Genomic DNA, 21,097 nt, shown 5'->3' with positions numbered 1-21,097 from the left:
ACCCCTGGCAGTCTTCAAGCTGGCACTGGACAAGCACCTAAAGTCGGTTCCTGACCAGCCGGGCTGTGGCTCGTACGTTGGTTTGTGTGCAGCCAGCAGTAGCAGCCTGGTTGATCAGGCTCTGACCCACCAGGAGGCCTGGTCACAGACCGGGCCGCGGGGGCGTTGACCCCCGGAACTCTCTCCAGGTAAACTCCAGGTAAACCGCCGGGAATCGAACCCGGGCCCTCTGTGTGTGAAGCTCTAGCTCTAGCTCTAGCTCTAGCTCTAGCTCTAGCTCTAGCTCTAGCTTTAAGAAGAAAACAAGGTAATATTGAAGGAATTTTAGTTGTAGCTGGATAACTTAAGGGAAACGCATATAAATTAAATTTTTTTTGTTGTTGTAGCTGGATGGACAACTTAAGGGACACTCATATAAATTAAAAAAATATATATTTTAGTTGTAGCTGGATGGATAACTTAAAAACTCGTGTAAATTAAAAAAAAATAATATTTTGGCTGTAGTCGTATAATTCAGAAAAACTCGTGTAAACTTATAAATATATATTTTATGCGACTTATGTTGAGAATTAATGAATAAGATTCTTCCTCCCCCTTAAAAAAATAAACACGTATCAAAAATATTTGCAAAATATATGAATAATGTATTAAAATGCAAACACATGTAATTCTTTATATTACCTGGAGTTTACCTGGAGAGAGTTCCGGGGGCCAACGCCCCCGTGGCCCGGTCTATATGGGAGAAAATGTAAAAAATTGATAAATGTGTAAATATTAAAAAGTGTATGCAACAAAAATAAATCACGTTTAAACTGTAAGGTTGCATTTCTTTTCTAGGCTAAATTTATAAGATGGGAACTTACCTAACCTTAGCTGACGAGATCCCCTGGGGCGGGGCAGATGGCAGACCAGAGGCCTAGCTTCTCCCTGTGAGCCCCGTGAGGGCGGGTAATAGGGCTAGGCCTGGGGACAGTTGGTCCCAGAAGATGAGGAGGTACTTGTACCTCCTCCCATAGGAGACATAGGTCTCAGACACTCTCAAGACTAGGCGCCAAGGCCGGGGGAGTCCCGGCGAATCAAGAAGATGAAGAAGAAGGTTTATGTCTGTCACTGTATATACATATGCTGAAAGGTGTAATTTCTCTGTGTATATACACCAAGAGATGTATGGAGACTAACAGGTGTAAGGAGACTAATACTCATGTACCTGTTTACCGGTAGGTGAAGAGGAGCAGGTGTAGGGAGATTAGTATCCAGGGACCCATTTATTGCTTGGTGAAAAGGAGCATCCTGGAGTTTACCTGGAGAGAGTTTCGGGGGTCAACGCCCCCGCGGCCCGGTCTGTGACCAGGCCTCCTGGTGGATCAGCCCCTGATCAACCAGGCTGTTGCTGCTGGCTGCACGCAAACCAACGTACGAGCCACAGCCCGGCTGATCAGGAACTGACTTTAGGTGCTTGTCCAGTGCCAGCTTGAAGACTGCCAGGGGTCTGTTGGTAATCCCCCTTATGTGTGCTGGGAGGCAGTTGAACAGTCTCGGGCCCCTGACACTTATTGTATGGTCTCTTAACGTGCTAGTGACACCCCTGCTTTTCATTGGGGGGATGGTGCATCGTCTGCCAAGTCTTTTGCTTTCGTAGTGAGTGATTTTCGTGTGCAAGTTCGGTACTAGTCCCTCTAGGACCTAGTTCCTATTTATTACTAGATGAACAGGTTTGTGAAGACTAATACTCAGGTGACATTTACACAATAAACAAGGTGACAAAAACGCAAATAAACAGGGCGACATATACACACTAGTCACGTAGACGAACCTGTGGGTCCTATCAGACTAACTAAACCAAAAGTTTTATCAAATACCTTGTTACCTGCAGCCAAACTAAACATTACACAATCACCAGATACCTCAAGTACCTGCTAGATATCTATCACGTGTTAGTTTGGGGTTTAAACCTCTTCAGGGAAATCATGGTCACGGATGCGATTCGATCTATTGTCTGCTTAATCTCAACCATGGGTTGGTTCCGCTATCAGATGCGCTGGTGGGAGGTTTAAATACCACTGACTCTCCACTACGGTCCAGGTGAGGCTTGTCTATATGATTGTTCCAGCGTACTTTTTGTGAAACAAGTTTGTGAGGTTTTATGGATCGTAGTCTGTTTAATCAGGTGCCCTATTATTGTTAGATTTCCACCAATATATGCACCGAAAGGCTTGTATTTATCGGTATACATTCACCAAGACTATTAGAGGTACTCATCCAAATGTGGTTGTATTGGTCGAGTCAGCCCCTGGCCTCGTCCGTTTGCTGGCCGCTACTGGGTTCTCTCTCTCCTGGTTTCGAGAGCTCTATCGTACCATCGTACCTATTCTCAAAGATATGTACGGATCATGTCTCTACTCCACTGTTCAAACTATTCCACTTCCTGACCAATTTAAGGCTGAAAAAATACTTTCTAACACTGCTGTGACTCATGTGTGTTTTAAAATTCCAGCTGTGCCCTGGTGATGCTGTTTCCCTCCTCTCGAACAGCCTTTCCCTGTCCACCCTATCAATTCCTCAGTATCCTGTGCGTTGTTATGTCACCCGTAGTCCGTCTATTATTTAATATCATAATGTTACACTCTCTCAACCTCTCCTCATAACACATACCCCTTAGTTCTGGGGTGTGTGCCTGTGTGCATTCACCACGAAGTGCGCATATTTCTTGGACATACACCGAAGGGCTTGTACATACAATGAGGGTATATATCTCTCGCTTTAAACACGTACGTCAATGGATATGTAGCTCAGTGTACATAAGATAAGATAAGATAAGATAAGATAAGATTTCGTTCGGATTTTTAACCCCGGAGGGTTAGCCACCCAGGATAACCCAAGAAAGTCAGTGCGTCATCGAGGACTGTCTAACTTATTTCCATTGTGGTCCTTAATCTTGTCCCCCAGGATGCGACCCACACCAGTCGACTAACACCCAGGTACCTATTTGCTGCTAGGTGAACAGGACAACAGGTGTAAGGAAACGTGTCGAAATGTTTCCACCCGCCGGGAATCGAACCCGGGCCCTCCGTGTGTGAAGCGGGAGCTTTAGCCACCAGGCCACCGGGCCACCAGAATTGTGTTTATCGCTCCATGTTTACACCAAGAAGTGTGTGTATTGGAGCCCTCAGTCGTCTAATATACAGCAGTAAAGGACTGGAATGGTTTACCTGATAATTTCAAGGCCAGTGTTAATTAATATAAATCAGTATAACAGAGCTTAAGACAGTAGGTAGAAGATGTGTACACCGATCAAGACATTTCTAATAGAGCTGAAGCCACAAGTGGGTTCAGTTCTATTAGCACTGAAGAGGCTCTGTTGGCAGCGCACTCAGTTCACATACTGAGTGTCCGTGGTTCGATTCCCGGCATGGGTGGAAACACTGGGTGTTTCCTTGCACCTGCTCCTCCTGTTCACCTAGGAGTAAGCAGATACCTGGATGCTAGTCGACTGTTGTTGGTCGCATCCTGGGGGGTGGCAGTATACCTTAGATAGAGCTGAGTTTTGATGTGAGCTGAGGTAGGACAACAGCTCTTAAACCATACCACGGGTGGGGTTTGAATCCGCAGTCAGTCTCTGACCGCGGGTTCAAACCCCACCCGTGGTATGGTTTGTTTGCAATCGTGTCATTACGATTTCGTGAGTCATGTTAACAGCTCTTAGCCTGTAAAACTGATTTGTGCAAAATAAGTAAGTCGTGGCGAAACGTTTCCTCAATAAACGTCTTGGTCAGCTCATGCGTGTCTTTTACCTACAACTTGTTAGCATCACCATACCAGTTCTGTTAAAGCTTAAGTATATTTAATGAAAGGAGCATCAGAGCGGGATGAGAGTGATATCTTGTACTCATAAAATATTTATAGTGTAACCTCGATCTAATATACACTCAGTGGCCACTTTATTAGATACTCCAGTATAACTGCTCGTTAATGTAAATATATAATCAGCCAATCACGTGGCAGAACCTCTATGTCTAACAGCATGCAGATATGGTCATGTGACTTTGACCGTGGAATGATTGTAGGTGCCAGACGGGGTGGTTTGAGTATCTCGGAAACTGGTCATCTTCTGGGATTTTCACTCTCAACAGTCTCTAGAGTTAACAGAGAATGATGTGAAAAACACAACACATCCAGTGAGTGGCAATTCTGTGGGCGAAAACGCCTTGTTAATGAGAGAGGTCAGAGGAGACTGGTTCAAGCCAACAGGAAGGCAACAGTAATTAAACAAAAAATAACATTCGTTGCAACAATGGTATACAGAAGAGCATCTCTGAACACACAACAAATCGAACCTTGAAGTGGGTGGGCTACAGCAGCAGATGACCACATCAGGTTCAACCCTTGTCAGCTAAGGAGGCCTGGTCTCAGACCGGGCCGCGGGGGCGTTGACCCCCGGAACTCTATCCAGGTAAGAAAAGGAAACAGGCTACAGTGGGCACACACTCACCAAAACTGAACAGTTGAATACTGGAAAAAATCGCCTGGTCTGACGAATCGCGAGTTCCACTGCGACATGCAGATGGTAGGGTCAGAATTTTGGGGTAAACCTTTGGGATGTGGCAGAACGGGAGAGTCATAGCATGAATGTGCAGCCGACAAATGTGCAGCAACTGCGTGATGCTATCATGTCACCATGGACCTGAATTTCTAAGAAATGTTTACAGCACCTTGTTGAATCCATGCCACGACGAATTCAGGCTGATCTGGGCCTTTCCCTGCCTTCTACTACTAGGTAGGAAAAGGCTCTATCTGGTACTAGAAGAATGTTTCTAATAGAGCCCACTGGGTGCATTCATTTATACTATTTTGTATTAGCACTGAAAATGGAAGGGGATAAAACGGCCTATATCCGTGTAACTGATAAGAGTGTTATTATAACAAAAAAAGAAGCGCTAAACCTACAAGGGTCATACAGCGCCGAATATTCTGATAGAGTCCATAATATTAATACACAGAATATGATATTCATGTGGAGTACATGAAGCATTTTACAGGTGTAATTATTTTTGTCTCAATAAACTTACTAATGTGAGGTTCTCTCTGTTCCTCAGCTCTGAACTCAGTCCGGGAAGTGAATAAGTACGCAAGTTTACTTATGCACAGGTACATATAAGTACACTTATATTACCAATTTACCGGTCTTTCGATGATCCTTGCCCTTGCGTGCGTCACCTCGGTTGGTCAATGGATGTAGCTCTAACCCGACTCCGGGTGGGGCGTTCAGGTGACCCATGGTCTGGTGGCCATTGGGTCACCAGACCATGGGTCTGGGGTTCGATTCCCAGCGAGGGTAGAAACATTGGGTGTGTTTCTTTAAACCGGTTGTCTATGTTCACCATCAGTAAAATGGGTACCTGGGAGTTAGTGGACCGGTGTGGGTCGCATCCTCGGACAAAACTGACCTAGTTTGCCCGAAATGCCCTGAATAACAAGCGGCTTTCTATATAGTAGTATGTCATTGATGTCAGCTAGGCCTGTATAAGTTGTACATGTACTTGTAGAAATAAAGATATCACTATAATTCATCTACAGCCTCTCAGGCTAACGGACTCGTTATCTAACCAATGGTTTCCTTCTCAGCCGGTAACCGTAGAGGACTTCTGCTGTGGTCCCCCAATACTACTCGGCTTGAACCCTCCTCCGTGTGGCTTTGCGCCCGTGTAAGATATATTCCTTGATCCTACCACTCTTACTCATTGGAAATGGGTTCGACACTGTTGCGTTAGTGCTGCCTAAGCAATTAATTTATTGTGCATCCCGTGATCATCCTGGAGTTTACCTGGAGAGAGTTCCGGGGGTCAACGCCCCCGCGGCCCGGTCTGTGACCAGGCCTCCTGGTGGATCAGAGCCTGATCAACCAGGCTGTTGCTGCTGGCTGCACGCAAACCAACGTACGAGTCACAGCCCGGCTGGTCAGGAACCGACTTTAGGTGCTTGTCCAGTGCCAGCTTGAAGACTGCCAGGGGTCTGTTGGTAATCCCCCTTATGTATGCTGGGAGGCAGTTGAACAGTCTCGGGCCCCTGACACTTATTGTATGGTCTCTTAACGTGCTAGTGACACCCCTGCTTTTCATTGGGGGGATGGTGCATCGTCTGCCAAGTCTTTTGCTTTTGTAGTGAGTGATTTTCGTGTGCAAGTTCGGTACTAGTCCCTCTAGGATTTTCCAGGTGTATATAATCATGTATCTCTCCCGCCTGCATTCCAGGGAATACAGGTTTAGGAACCTCAAGCGCTCCCAGTAATTGAGGTGTTTTATCTCCGTTATGCGCGCCGTGAAGGTTCTCTGTACATTTTCTAGGTCAGCAATTTAACCTGCCTTGAAAGGTGATGTTAGTGTGCAGCAATATTCCAGCCTAGATAGAACAAGTGACCTGAAGAGTGTCATCATGGGCTTGGCCTCCCTAGTTTTGAAGGTTCTCATTATCCATCCTGTCATTTTTCTAGCAGATGCGATTGATACAATGTTATGGTCCTTGAAGGTGAGATCCTCCGACATGATCACTCCCAGGTCTTTGACGTTGGTGTTTCGCTCTATTTTGTGGCCAGAATTTGTTTTGTACTCCGATGAAGATTTAATTTCCTCATGTTTACCATATCTGAGTAATTGAAATTTCTCATCGTTGAACTTCATATTGTTTTCTGCAGCCCACTGAAAGATTTGGTTGATGTCCGCCTGGAGCCTTGCAGTGTCTGCAATGGAAGACACTGTCATGCAGATTCGGGTGTCATCCGCATAGGAAGACACGGTGCTGTGGCTGACATCCTTGTCTATGTCGGATATGAGGATGAGGAACAAGATGGGAGCGAGTACTGTGCCTTGTGGAACAGAGCTTTTCACCGTAGCTGCCTCGGACTTTACTCTGTTGACTACTACTCTCTGTGTTCTGTTAGTGAGGAAATAATAGATCCATCGACCGACTTTTCCTGTTATTCCTTTAGCACGCATTTTGTGCGCTATTACGCCATGGTCACACTTGTCGAAGGCTTTTGCAAAGTCTGTATATATTACATCTGCATTCTTTTTGTCTTCTAGTGCATTTAGGACCTTGTCGTAGTGATCCAATAGTTGAGACAGACAGGAGCGACCTGTTCTAAACCCATGTTGCCCTGGGTTGTGTAACTGATGGGTTTCTAGATGGGTGGTGATCTTGCTTCTTAGGACCCTTTCAAAGATTTTTATGATATGGGATGTTAGTGCTATTGGTCTGTAGTTCTTTGCTGTTGCTTTACTGCCCCCTTTGTGGAGTGGGGCTATGTCTGTTGTTTTTAGTAACTGTGGGACGACCCCCGTGTCCATGCTCCCTCTCCATAGGATGGAAAAGGCTCGTGTTAGGGGTTTCTTGCAGTTCTTGATGAACACGGAGTTCCATGAGTCTGGCCCTGGGGCAGAGTGCATGGGCATGTCATTTATCGCCTGTTCGAAGTCATTTGGCGTCAGGATAACATCGGATAGGCTTGTGTTAATCAAATTTTGTGGCTCTCTCATAAAAAATTCATTTTGATCTTCGACTCTCAGTCTGGTTAGCGGCTTGCTAAAAACTGAGTCATATTGGGACTTGAGTAGCTCACTCATTTCCTTGCTGTGTAGGTAGCGCAAAAAAAAAAAAAAAAATAGGATTAGAGGTCTCAGTGGGTCTGTCAGGTCCCACTGAGCATTGTTACATCACTTAAAAAAATATTAGTCATTTCACATTTTACAACAAAGCAGCAATACGTTATGTCAGACAAAACCAGCTCATCTAACTCCGTCCCTGTTCTTCTTCCAATCTTCCTTCAACTCCCATCGAAAACTGGTTATACATCTCCCATTATATTTCTCCTGTAACTAACTTGCTGTATCTTCACCGTCTCTATTCAATCACTCCACACAACAGGATCACTGAATCAGTTCGAAATAATAAGTCATACTTTTAAAATTGTACCATTTGTTCATCAGCTACCTTTCTTACTGTACATATAATTGTAATTAATTGCATAAGAAATCCTACTAAATAGTTTGTCTAAATTCTTAAGTAGTCTCTAAGCATTAGAATCAGTTTGCCTGAAATACATTACATGTATTTCAGGCAAACTCATTACTTTTGTACTGCAAAACTAATGAACTATCTGCATGTATACCAGTGGTAATGAACTATCTGCATGTATACCAGTGGTAATGAACTATCTGCATGTATACCAGTGGTAATGAACTATCTGCATGTATACCAGTGGTGATGAACTATCTACATGTATACCAGTAGTAATGAACTATCTGCATGTATACCAGTGGTGATGAACTATCTACATGTATACCAGTGGTGATGAACTATCTACATGTATACCAGTGGTGATGAACTATCTGCATGTATACCAGTGGTAATGAACTATCTACATGTATACCAGTGGTAATGAACTATCTGCATGTATACCAGTGGTGATGAACTATTTGCATGTATACCAGTGGTGATGAACTATCTGCATGTATACCAGTGGTAATGAACTATCTGCATGTATACCAGTGGTAATGAACTATCTACACGTATACCAGTGGTAATAAACTATCTACATGTATACCAGTGGTAATAAACTATCTACATGTATACCAGTGGTGATGAACTATACATGTATACCAGTGGTGATGAACTATCTACATGTATACCAGTGGTGATGAACTATCTACATGTATACCAGTGGTGATGAACTATCTACATGTATACCAGTGGTGATGAACTATACATGTATACCAATGGTGATGAAGTATCTACATGTGGCCCGGTGGCCTGGTGGCTAAAGCTCCCGCTTCACACACGGAGGGCCCGGGTTCGATTCCCGGCGGGTGGAAACATTTCGACACGTTTCCTTACACCTGTTGTCCTGTTCACCTAGCAGCAAATAGGTACCTGGGTGTTAGTCGACTGGTGTGGGTCGCATCCTGGGGGACAAGATTAAGGACCCCAATGGAAATAAGTTAGACAGTCCTCGATGACGCACTGACTTTCTTGGGTTATCCTGGGTGGCTAACCCTCCGGGGTTAAAAATCCGAACGAAATCTTATCTTATCTTACCAGTGGTGATGAACTATACATGTATACCAGTGGTGATGAACTATACATGTATACCAGTGGTGATGAACTATACATGTATACCAGTGGTGATGAACTATACATGTATACCAGTGGTGATGAACTATACATGTATACCAATGGTGATGAACTATCTACATGTATACCAGTGGTGATGAACTATCTACATGTATACCAGTGGTAATTTATTTATTTATTTATTTTATATCTTTGCAAACAGTACATTGAGATTTTATATTTACAATAGTGTGTTTCAATGCAAAGAGAGCCTCTATTATGTCTAGACATTATGGGCCAACTTAACATTATTGGCTTACAGTCTACTTAACACTAAGGAGTATATCATAGTTGTACAGTAGGATAGTAATTATTTCATAGTTGTACAGTAGAATATTAACTACAAATGAATCAAAATTTGTATAATACAAAGATATATTTATATTCGAAAATGTTTTTTGTGTAAACAATGATTCAATTATATTCCTGTCAACAATGGATAATAGGTTCAAAGTGATTGTTTCGGTTATGATGTGGGAGAACATAGGTGAGTAAGTGTGTACTGAGTATTTAGCATTTAGTCTAGGGTGGTTAAGTGGCTTTTGAGAAGAGTCTTAAATTGATTTTCAGACCGGGTTACTTTAATATCTTCTGGTAATGAATTCCATGTTTTGGGGCCCTTTATGTGCATAGAGTTTTTACACAGTGTGATATGGACACGAGGTACATCAAAAAGAGATCTGTGTCTTGTGTTATGGTCATATGTCTTGTTAAGGTTGGTGAGGAGAAGTTTGAGTGGAGGGTTTATATTTGCGTGTATTGTTCTGTGTGTGTAGTAGGCACATGAATAAGTATGGATGTTCTTAATGGTGAGCAGATTCAGACTTTTGAAAATTGGTGGAGTATGCTGGTGGGAGTGGGAATTTGTTATCATTCTTACTGCTGCGTATACCTGTATACCTTGTACATGTACTTGTAGAAATAAAATTATTATTATTACTAGGGAGGTGGCAGTAACATCCTAGAGGGAGTCTGGGCTCGGTACAACTTAGGCTGTCAGTGGCCCTTACAAACCAAACAAAAAGAACATAAGTAAGCAAGTAAGTGTATTCAGGTACACACAAATACAGTTACATAGATTATCATACACAGCAGCATATGTGTAGAGAACCTGGGATAACCCAAAAAAGTCAAGACAGAGTTACATCCATGTAATTCATATTCACCCATTTTTTCTTTTTAATGCTCATGTAATCAGTTTATTTTATTCCTTTTGTGTTTATTTTTATTGTAATTTATTTTAATGCATCTGATTCACTTGATTTTATTGTAATTTATTTTCCTGCATCTGGTTCACTTATTTTTATTGTAATGCATTTTCATGCAATTGATTCACTTTTTTTTTTACCGCACTTAATAAGATAAGATAAGATAAGATTTCGTTCGGATTTTTAACCCCGGAGGGTTAGCCACCCAGGATAACCCAAGAAAGTCAGTGCGTCACCGAGGACTGTCTAACTTATTTCCATTGGGGTCCTTAATCTTGTCCCCCAGGATGCGACCCACACCAGTCGACTAACACCCAGGTACCTATTTGCTGCTAGGTGAACAGGACAATAGGTGTAAGGAAACGTGTCGGAATTTCCACCCGCCGGGAATCGAACCCGGGCCCTCCATGTGTGAAGCGGGAGCTTTAGCCACCAGACCACCGGGCCACCTAGGATACAATGGAAATAAGTCTTTTGTTTGACTCATAAATTACACATACGTTACTATATAAGACAACTGTACTCCTCCAGAAACTCTGTAACTGTGCCTAAATAAAATTACATAATTTCATTTATATCTGTGAAATTTGAATGTTAGTACTAATTATTATTATAATCAAAGAGAAGTGCTAAACCTACAAGGGTCATACAGCACAACAGGGCAAGGGATAGTGTAAGTTTATTCAGGTATACACAGCAGCATTGTGTAGAGAACCTAGGAAGGTCTGTGAGGAGTGCTAGAGGAAGTATCATCAAAGTTTGTGTAGTAAATCAGTTGCTGTCAAAAAGTCTTCGAGGGAGTCCGAGTCCTGGTGTGGTGGTTAAAGCTCTCGCTTCAAATGGTGAAGTCTGGGTTCGATTCCCAGCGAGGGTAGAAAATTGGGTGTGTTGTACATGAATGGTTCAGAGAACCGACAAGTTGATAAACTAGACACATGTGCAACACTTGGGTATCTTTAATGAGGAAGCGTTTCGCGAAACGTTTTCTCTTTAAAGATACCCAAGTGTTGCACATCTGTCAAAATCATTGAGTGTATTTCTTTACACCAGTTGTCTATGTTCCCCATCGGTAAAATGGGTACCTGGGAGTTAGTCAACTGGTGTGGGTCACATCATGGGACAAAACTGACCTAATTTGCCCAAAATGCTCTGCATAACAAGCGGCTTTCTATATAGTAGTATGTCACTGATGCCAGCTAGGGCTGTATATCTTGTACATGTACTTGTAGTAAATAAAGATATTATATTATTATTAAAGGTGGGGTGTTTCTACTAAGACCCCTCTCAAAAACCATATAGCAATAAATATTTTCATATTATATTATTATTATTATTATTATTATTATTATTATTATTATTATTATTAGGTCTTTTCTTTGTTTCTTCTTTTCTTGTCTTTAATATTTTTTCTTCTTTTTTTCTCTTCTCATTTTTCATTTCTTTTTTTCCTCTTCTTCAATTACAGGAGAAAAAAATAATTTTATAACTGAGACACTGAGAGTACATTACAAAAAAAATTTAATGGAAATAAGCCAGACAGTAGCTTTATTGAGATTCCTCTGAGTTAATAATCCTAATAAAATACATTATTTTCTGTTTGTGAGGATGCCATAATGCTGATGAAGGATTTGTGATCCAAGGAACCGAAGCAACCATTCCCTTCCTCAGATCAAACCTGGTTACTTTTCATTCACCAGGTGCTGTATGACCCTAATGGGTTTAGTGTGTCTGTCTTGGGCTTGTCTGATGGAGGATTAAGCCTCCAACCCTCCTTGCATTGAACGACCCATGAGTGTTTAGTCTTTCATGTAAATATAACCACATTGCAAAGAGTCCTGTAATATTGCAAAGTCTGTAGCATGCATAGCATTCTGCGCATTAAAATAAATGGCTTAGGGGTGTTCCAGAGTAGTATCAGTATTGGTGGTAATGGCCAATTTTAGTAGTATTGATATCTATGTCTGGAGAGGGTTTTGGGGGGTCAATGTTTTTTTTTATTATTTATTATTATCACACTGGCCGATTCCCACCAAGGCAGGGTGGCCCGAAAAAGAAAAACTTTCACCATCATTCACTCCATCACTGTCTTGCCAGAAGGGTGCTTTACACTACAGTTTTTAAACTGCAACATTAACACCCCTCCTTCAGAGTGCAGGCACTGTACTTCCCATCTCCAGGACTCAAGTCCGGCCTGCCGGTTTCTCTGAACCCCTTCATAAATGTTACTTTGCTCACACTCCAACAGCACGTCAAGTATTAAAAACCATTCGTCTCCATTCACTCCTATCAAACACGCTCACGCATGCCTGCTGGAAGTCCAAGCCCCTCGCGCACAAAACCTCCTTTACCCCCTCCCTCCAACCTTTCCTAGGCCGACCCCTACCCCGCCTTCCTTCCACTACAGACTGATACACTCTTGAAGTTATTCTGTTTCGCTCCATTCTCTCCACATGTCCGAACCACCTCAACAACCCTTCCTCAGCCCTCTGGACAACAGTTTTGGTAATCCCGCACCTCCTCCTAACTTCCAAACTACGAATTCTCTGCCAATATTGGTGGGTATCAGCTAATTTTGATGGTATCATTATAAGTATCAACCTAAAACTGAGTACAGTATTGGCATTGTCAGAGAATCTGGTATTGTCCCATCCCTAAGATGAATACATATATGTATATTTATAGTGATTTAGATTATTATACATGTATATTTGTATATTGTTGCAGTCATGGTATAGGTTTTTTTTTTCTTTTTGTCTACTGTTTCCAAATCAGTTGAACAAGCAGATTTTATCCCACATTTCAAATCTTTTAACTCAAGGTCCATTAAATCGAGGATTCACTGTATGCTGCATGTATGTTATTTGATAAAAGTATTTGATGTTTCAGGTCATTGTTAAATTGGTGTGAGCCTCCCCACCAAAGGTTCTCGCTCATTGTGGATCATTACTATGGACTCCTCAGGTGTGTACATGTATGGTAATGCAGTCTGTGGTAGCAGATAAATCAGATGCTAAGGGGTGGTATGGGGGAGGTTATCATTACTGTATAGATGAGTAATGCCCAGATAAAGTTCCATAATGCAGTATCGTAAAAGAAACAAATTGCCTGATCGATGTTGAGAAATTTTCCTTTTGTGGAGATGAACTTATGATCTAAAATGTGTTCAAAAAGCCTGTATGGTGTTGGTCTTTCTATAAAATTAGATTTGGAAGACTTTCTGTACTCATAATTGGTATAATGGTGGTCTGTGGTGACCGAGGCTGGTAGATTGGTCCTTGGTACTCTTTACATAGTGAGGTGTGTAGTGTAGGTATTTAGGAGAAAAGCCAGATGTTTATGCTGTTCTTTATGTAGGTGTTTTAAAGTAGGAATAGTATTTTATAATATATACCAGCGTGTGAATAGATCTGTGGTTGCAGGAAAGGAGGAAAATATAAATGATAATTGATATAGTATACATACAGGTAATTAATTATAAGCATAACAAAGGCATGGGGAGTGCAGAAAGGGAAAATGCGTCATTGTATGTTTGACTTTGTTTTGTCATTAAATGTAACTTGAAGCACAAGTCAATTTATTAAAAGTATATATAAGTCATCTTCCCACATCCAGGAAAGTACAGTGCCTGCACTCTAAAAGAGGGATTTGGGATATTTGCTGTTTAGAGTGACATCTAAACTGTCGTATCTGCTTGCCTCTGGCAAGACAGTGATAGTGTGAATAATGGTACAGTGGAACCTTGAAAATTGAATGTACCAAATATCGAACGTTTCGAAAATAAGACCATTTTTTCGGACAAACTGTGTACCAAAAATCGAACGCGTTTCAAATTTCGGACCGCCAGGTACGGGACCTGTCCGCTGGCCCGCTCTGTCCGCGTCCCCACGCAGGCGCCGTGAGCAGTCTAGCTTTGTTTATGCTTGAGTGAACACTAACCTGCGCTCTCATTCACGCATATTATGATTATTTCGTTGTGTTTAGTGCTTGTGGGACTGTGAAATAAGCTACCATGGGCCCAAAGAAACTTGCTAGTGGTACCCCTGTGGTAAAGAAAGTGAGAAACACTATAGATGTGAAGAAGGAAATAATACAGAAGTATGAGAGTGGTGTGAGACTTGTTGAGCTTGCCAGGATGTATGGGAAAAACAAGTCGACCATTGGTTCTATCCTGGCAAAGAAAGAACAAATCAAGGAAGCTGATGTTGCGCGAAAGGTGTTAATATGCTAACCAAAAAAAGACCACAAATAGTTGAAGAGGTTGAGAAGTTGTTGCTGGTGTGGATCAAGGATAGAGAGATTGCAGGTGATAGTGTTTCAGAGACGATTATTTGCAAAAAGGCAAGGAAGTTGCATGCCGATCTGGTACAGAAAACTCCTGGAACCAGTGCTGATAGTGAATTTAAGGCCAGCAGAGGCTGGTTTGAGAGATTTAAGAAGCGTAGTGGCATACACAATGTTGTAAGACACGGTGAGGCAACCAGTTCAGACAAACGGGCAGCTGAGAAGTTTGTTCAGGAGTTTAAGGGGTACATAGACAGTGAAGAATTCAAACCTGAACAAGTGTTTAATTGTGACGAAACAGGCTTGTTTTGGAAGAAAATGCCAAAAAGGACCTTCATCACACAGGAGGAAAAGACACTGACAGGACACAAGCCTATGAAAGACAGGCTTACTCTTTTATTCTGTGCTAATGCTAGTGGTGATTTTAAAGTGAAGCCAGAGTGTTTAAGAAAAACAATGTCTTTAAGAAGAAGTTATGTGTCTTGTGGAAAGCTAATCATAAGGCATGGGTCACAAGACAAATTTTCAAAGAGTGGATCAGTGAAGTGTTTGGCCCCAGTGTGAAAAAATACCTCCAGGAAAAGAAATTGCCACTCAAGTGCCTCCTGTTAATGGACAGTGCTCCTGCTCATCCTCCAAACTTACTAGACCTCTTGTCTAAGGACTTCAGTTTTATAAAAGTGAAGTTCTTGCCTCCTAACACCACTCCTCTCCTCCAGCCCATGGACCAGCAGGTCATTTCTAACTTCAAAAAACTCTACACAAAAGCAGTGTTTGAAAAGTGCTTTGAAGTGGCCACAGACACTAAGTTGACCCTAAGAGAGTTCTGGAGGAATCACTTCAACATCTACAACTCCATAAGCCTTATACTTAAGGCTTGAAAGGGAGTGACTTCCAGGACTTTGAACTCTGCTTGGAGACAATTGTGGCCAGATTGTGTCCAAAAGAGGGATTTTGAAGGGTTTGAGGCTGACCCTGACCCTGACCCAGCTCACCCTCTGCCTGCTGTGGACTCTATTGTGGCATTGGGGAACACTCTGGGGTTGGAGGTGAGTGGTGAGGATGTGGAAGAATTAGTGGAGGACCACAGGGAAGAGCTAACCACTGAAGAGCTGCAAGAGCTTCATCTGGAGCAGTATTAGACCACAGCTGAGGAACTTGCTTCAGAGGAGGAGGAAGAGGGAGTGGATGAGGTGCCTTCTTCAAAGATTAAGGAGATTTGTGCCAAGTGGAATGATGTCCAAATATTTGTGCAGAAGTACCACCCTGAGCAAGCTGAAACAAGCCATCTTTGCAACAAGTTCAGTGACAGAACCTTGTCCCATTTTAGGGAAATGTTAAAGAGGCGCCAGAAACAGAGGACTGTGGACAGTTATTTTGTGAGACAGGGGTCCAGTGACTCTCAAGCTGGTCCTAGTGGCATTAAAAGACAGAAGGGAAGTAACCCCAGAGAGGGCTGTACCTGAAGTCCTCATGGAGGGGGATTCTCCTTCCAAACACTAACCTCAACTCCCTCTCTCCTCCTCCCTGTCTTCCAGATGCCATCACCAATCTTCAATAAAGATAAGTAAAAATGTTATTTTATATTTTATATTATATGTATGTATTATTTTATATGTATGTTATTTTATATGTATGTAAAACTGTAATTAATCTCTATAAAATGTATTTTTTGTGTGAATATTTTTGGGTTTCTGGAATGGATTATTTGTATTTCCATTATTTCTTATGGGAAATATTGATTCGAATTTCAGACTTTTCAAAATTAGAACTAGCTCCTGGAACGGATTAAGTTCGATTTTTGAGGTTCCACTGTAAGTGTTTCTTTTTCGGGTCACCCTGCCTCGGTGGGAGACAATCAGCATGTTAAAAAGTCACATTGACAAGTAAGCTGGATCTTAAGTTATAGTTTAATATCTTTATTGTACACCCCATACCAATTGTGTTGGTAGTCAATAGATCAGTGAGGTGCATAATGGTCCAGGGACTGGGTCCATGGATCTTAAGTGTTTGGAAAGATGGTGCATAATAAGAGATAGCAGAGCTCTTTAATATTACAGTTCCCATAGTGGTGAATAGTGTAGGAAATTGCACACTTTTTGTGGAGTAACTATAAATAAATACAGCCTCTCCTCACTTAGCGACGTACTCGTTTACCAATGACTTGGACTTACGGCAGGCTCTCTGACCAGTATGCATACCTAAATAATAATAAGAGATAGCACAGCTGATTTCCTCTATTCTGTTTATTACAGTATACAGTGCACTACTGTATAACATTTAAAAATATACCAGAAATGTTATAAATGTTGCAAAGGTGACATTAAAACAGTATCAGAGATGGTTGACACAAACCCACTACCATTATAGTATGTGTGAGATATTATGTGGGAAAATTTTACAGACAGTGTCCTGAATTAACAGTTCACCCCATAATTGTTATGAAACTTTGGTACATCAAACAGTTTACACTTACTGGTATTGATGTACGGTGGAACCCCGAGTTTTGGCCGCCCTGAGTATTGGCCGCTTCGAGTTTCGACCTCTTTTTGGCTAAATTTTTTTCCCAAGTTTCAGCCATTGCCCTGTGTTTTGGCCAATGTGCCAGACCTGTCCGCCTACCTGCACCTGCGCACTTCCCCGCACAGGCGTCATGAGCCAGTCTAGCTTTGTTTATCCTTGAGTGAACATTACCCTGCGCGTTCATTCGAACATTTCACAATAAATTCGTTGTGTTTAGTGCTTGTTTATTGATTGTGACTGTGAAATAAGCCACCATGGGCCCAAAGAAACTTCATAGTGGTAGTGAGGCAGTGGTTGAGGCAGTGGTCGAGGTAATGGCAGAGGCAGTGGTGGAGGCAGTGGTGGAGGCAGTGGTGGAGGCAGTGGTGGAGGCAGTGGTTGAGACAGTGGTTGAGGCAGTGGTTGAGGCAGTGGTTGAGGCAGTGGTGGAGGCAGTGGTGGAGGCAGTGGTTGAGGCAATAATAAGTCCTCCCTCTCTCTCCTCCTCCCTATCTTCCAGATGCCAACAAGAGTCTTCAATAAAGGTACGTAAATGTGATTTTAAATGTTTATTTATGTATTGTATGACTCATTTAATACTACACCTACCATCCGACTTACAAACTGCTCAACTTACGACCACTCGACTTACGACTGTGTTTTTTATGCCAAATTTCTGGGAAATAAACAACTATTTGTGTTGTACAAAGTGTTTATCCTAAACCTTACAGTATAAAATACAGTACTAACAGCATAAAAAGTAAAGTAAAACGTGAAATACCAAAATAAAACAATAAAATAAAGTCATTATAAAAATGTTTTGTTGATATTCAGTAGTAAAGTTCGACTTATGACCATTTCGACTTACGACCGGTTTCTCGGAACCGAACTCGGTCATAAGTCGGATGGTAGGTGTATGTGTATGTTTTAAGTACTATATGTAAGTTAAACTATAGTTATTCTTTAAAAAATGTATTTTTTGTGGGTCTGGAATGAATTAATTGTATTTATATTATTTCTTATGGGTAATATTTCTTCGACTTTCGGCCAGTTCGAGTTTAGGCCTAGCTCCTGGAATGGATTACGGCCAAAACTCGAGGTTCCACTGTACCTCAGAGTCAAGTGGGACTTGGAGGACACCAGGTCACAATAATATCCCTCCTTCGTGCCCACCTTCTCAGTTCATCATGTCTCACACGTCTGGACCTTAAAGTATTATTATTAGAACATATAGTTCTCAAAATTATTTGAAAAAAATTATGCCAGTAACACTAACAAATTATATGTGGACTGTATATATTTGGTAATATCATTTACTTAACCTGTGTAATTTGCTTGGATAATTTTATATAAAAACAAATCAATTACATGATTAAAAATATAAAGGACATTTAAGATTACTTAGTAAATTAAGACTTTGGTGTTATATCCTAATGCCTCCCTTTCACATATTGGCCAATATAAATTAACATATCTGCAGTGAGAATTAATACACTGGGAGTTGTACATTACATGTAGTGTGAACTTTGTCAATTTCTGACAATACCACTTCTGTTGCACCTTAGTTAATTTCTTTTGAAGATTTGGCCAATTTCCAAATTCCTCGAGAGAACTAAATCCACTCAGGGCGGCCACCCGGGCAATAATCACTCAGATTCGGTTTTCCTTTTATGACCTCTCCTCTTGGGTCAGATAAAGAGCCGAGATGACCAGCAGTCAGCCTTCCACACCCGTGTCACCAGCACTGCCCCTTGCCATCTGCCTAACCCCTCCTCCCTGACTCAGTTTGAAGCACTCCCTCACTTCCTCACAAGTAGTTTGGTAGTTTGTGACTACCATTAACACTTCATATTTACATTACATTATATTAGCACTTCACATACATATTACTAATTATAACTCTCATATCCGAACTACATATATATGGGCCAAGACCGGTTTGGAAACAGAGTTTCCAGATATGTGAGGGGGAAAAGATGAGCATCTGTACTGTCATATCTCCATCAGTGGCAGAATTGTAGGTTTAAAAAAACGAGTTCAACGTCGTCTGGCTGTGGGACCAGACACTCTGGGCTCAAATAACAGCCTTCCGGATTTCATGGACCACAGGACCATAACTTTTCAAATGGGCTGTGGACAGTGGATGCTCCAAATACTCCATAAGTGTTTCAACACCTGCCCTTGCTGCTGAAGTTTTTGGTCTTGGAGGCATTGGGTTGTCGTCACTTTCGGAATGTTCCAGGTGCAATCTCTGCATCTATCAGAGATTGCACACCAGGGTTGTCTTTGTCACACTTTAGCCAGTCCTGCACATTGTCTTCTGTAGTTTTTTTCCCCGGCCTTGGACAAACCTGCATCCACATGAGACAATAGTATTTCCCTCTTTTTTTTTAGAATTAGGACATTCCTGGCTCTCTTTGGTGCCATACACAAGATAGCTAGGACAAAACACTGCTGTAATAATGCTAAAAGGAGGAGTGGAACCCCCCAGAAAGGCCCCAAACTCGCTTCTGGACTGCACCGCCATTATGCGAAAAGCTTGGCTCCTAGTGGCCAACCGGTACACTAAAGTACGCACCAAGTTTGATTCTGCCTTCTGCCATATCCAGACTGCTGTTCAGATGTTATGGCAATAATTTTAGAATTTTGCCCTTTCGCAGGGCATGTTTGGTTATTGGCGAGTTTTTTTTTTGGGGGGGGGGTATAGGAAAATTATAATATAGCAAATTTTCCACAGTATGCTCCTCACTTAGCCAGGCCTAGGCTTGGTTACAAGTACTTCTGGCAGTTTGGGAGACACACAGATGATGATCAAACTAAATGTAAATTATGTGATCAGGCATATGGTCACTCTCTTGAACACTATGTGCTTAATTGTCCACTTATTGAGGAATACAGAGATAAACAGTATAATAACCTATGTGACATGTCAAGATATCTTATTAATGAAAATAAGATACCAGATATATGTACTAAGCAAATTTCCTAAATTTGCTTGTAACAGATAAGTGAACTATAGATATGTAAATATAAATCCATATGTAATCATGTTAACCCCTTGGGGCCTAGTTCCTGGGCCTTTTGTGTATCCATGTGCTCTTGCGCTTCTGTCCACAGGATGGATATGGGGTGCACAATAAACTAGCCACTTTGGTGGCAAAATCTAAAATCTAAATCTTAGCAATGAATTTATGTACCAACGTGGTCTTAGGAATGGAATTCCGTCGTTAAGTGAGGAGAGGCTGTACAGTACTGATTATAATCTGAGGGCTAATTAGGCTTTTTATTATGTTTTCATGACAAAATAAATTCAAATTAGTTTAATGGTTTTTACAGAACTGTAGTGCAGTGGAAACATAATTGCCATATTTTATTTTTCAGAGCACACTCCTTTATTAGAAGCATCAGATATTTCTCAGAAAACAGGAAGGCCATCTACTGTTGCTGTGACTGTACCTATACTATGCCAGGAACCTACATTAAAAACACACTCCCCAACCAATCCATCTCCTGTAGACCTGGCTGAACCTGTAGCAGACCTGGGCTCAACAGCATGGACAAAGCTTCCGTCACCTATTGCCCCGACAGTACCCCCGTCGTATCAGAACTCTACACCACAAACACACTCACCGGTAGACTCTCATGATCTGGTGGATGGTATTATTCCAGCAAATGGATGGTCATATTATCCAGATACAGAAGACCCATTCTCAGAGGTTCTGGTTGACAAGGAAGTCAAAACTGCAACCTATCTAAGCCGTTTTTGGATTTTATTTGTATTTTCAATCCTTGCCTGGTTCCAGGTTAGCATTATTGGAAGTAAAAATTACTATTGTATATCATAGTATTTTACTCTTATTAAAAATGTTTTTCTAGTTAGGTTTAGAAATGTTTGTAATATAAATTTTACTCTCTATTTATACTGTAATAACTTGGATATAATG

At 41.6% G+C, this 21,097-nt stretch overlaps 1 protein-coding gene across 6 annotated transcripts in view; it reads left to right on the top strand.

Annotated features, from left to right (window-relative positions):
• Window positions 1-2,046: 2,046 nt before the first annotated feature.
• The window catches only part of LOC128698004 (solute carrier family 49 member 4 homolog), a 52,202-nt gene continuing 33,151 nt past the window's right edge, over window positions 2,047-21,097 (top strand). For 2 of the 6 annotated variants that reach the window (XR_011393617.1, XM_070097528.1), the window contains exons 1-3: window positions 10,098-10,202; window positions 13,257-13,331; window positions 20,535-20,956. Coding sequence is in view for 5 of the 6 variants with exons in the window: in XM_070097528.1 (XP_069953629.1) it covers window positions 13,319-13,331; window positions 20,535-20,956 (435 nt within the window). In the remaining variant the exon portion in view is untranslated. Of the gene's footprint in view, window positions 2,083-10,094; window positions 10,217-12,804; window positions 12,926-13,256; window positions 13,332-20,534; window positions 20,957-21,097 lie in introns of those variants that run through there. The other 4 variants (XM_070097531.1, XM_070097532.1, XM_070097529.1 and 1 more) reach the window with 4 other exon arrangements.

This window comes from Cherax quadricarinatus, chromosome 58 (genome assembly GCF_038502225.1).
Source record: "Cherax quadricarinatus isolate ZL_2023a chromosome 58, ASM3850222v1, whole genome shotgun sequence".
Taxonomy (NCBI): Eukaryota; Metazoa; Arthropoda; class Malacostraca; order Decapoda; family Parastacidae; genus Cherax; species Cherax quadricarinatus.
This window is presented reverse-complemented; position numbering and strand designations above follow the sequence as displayed.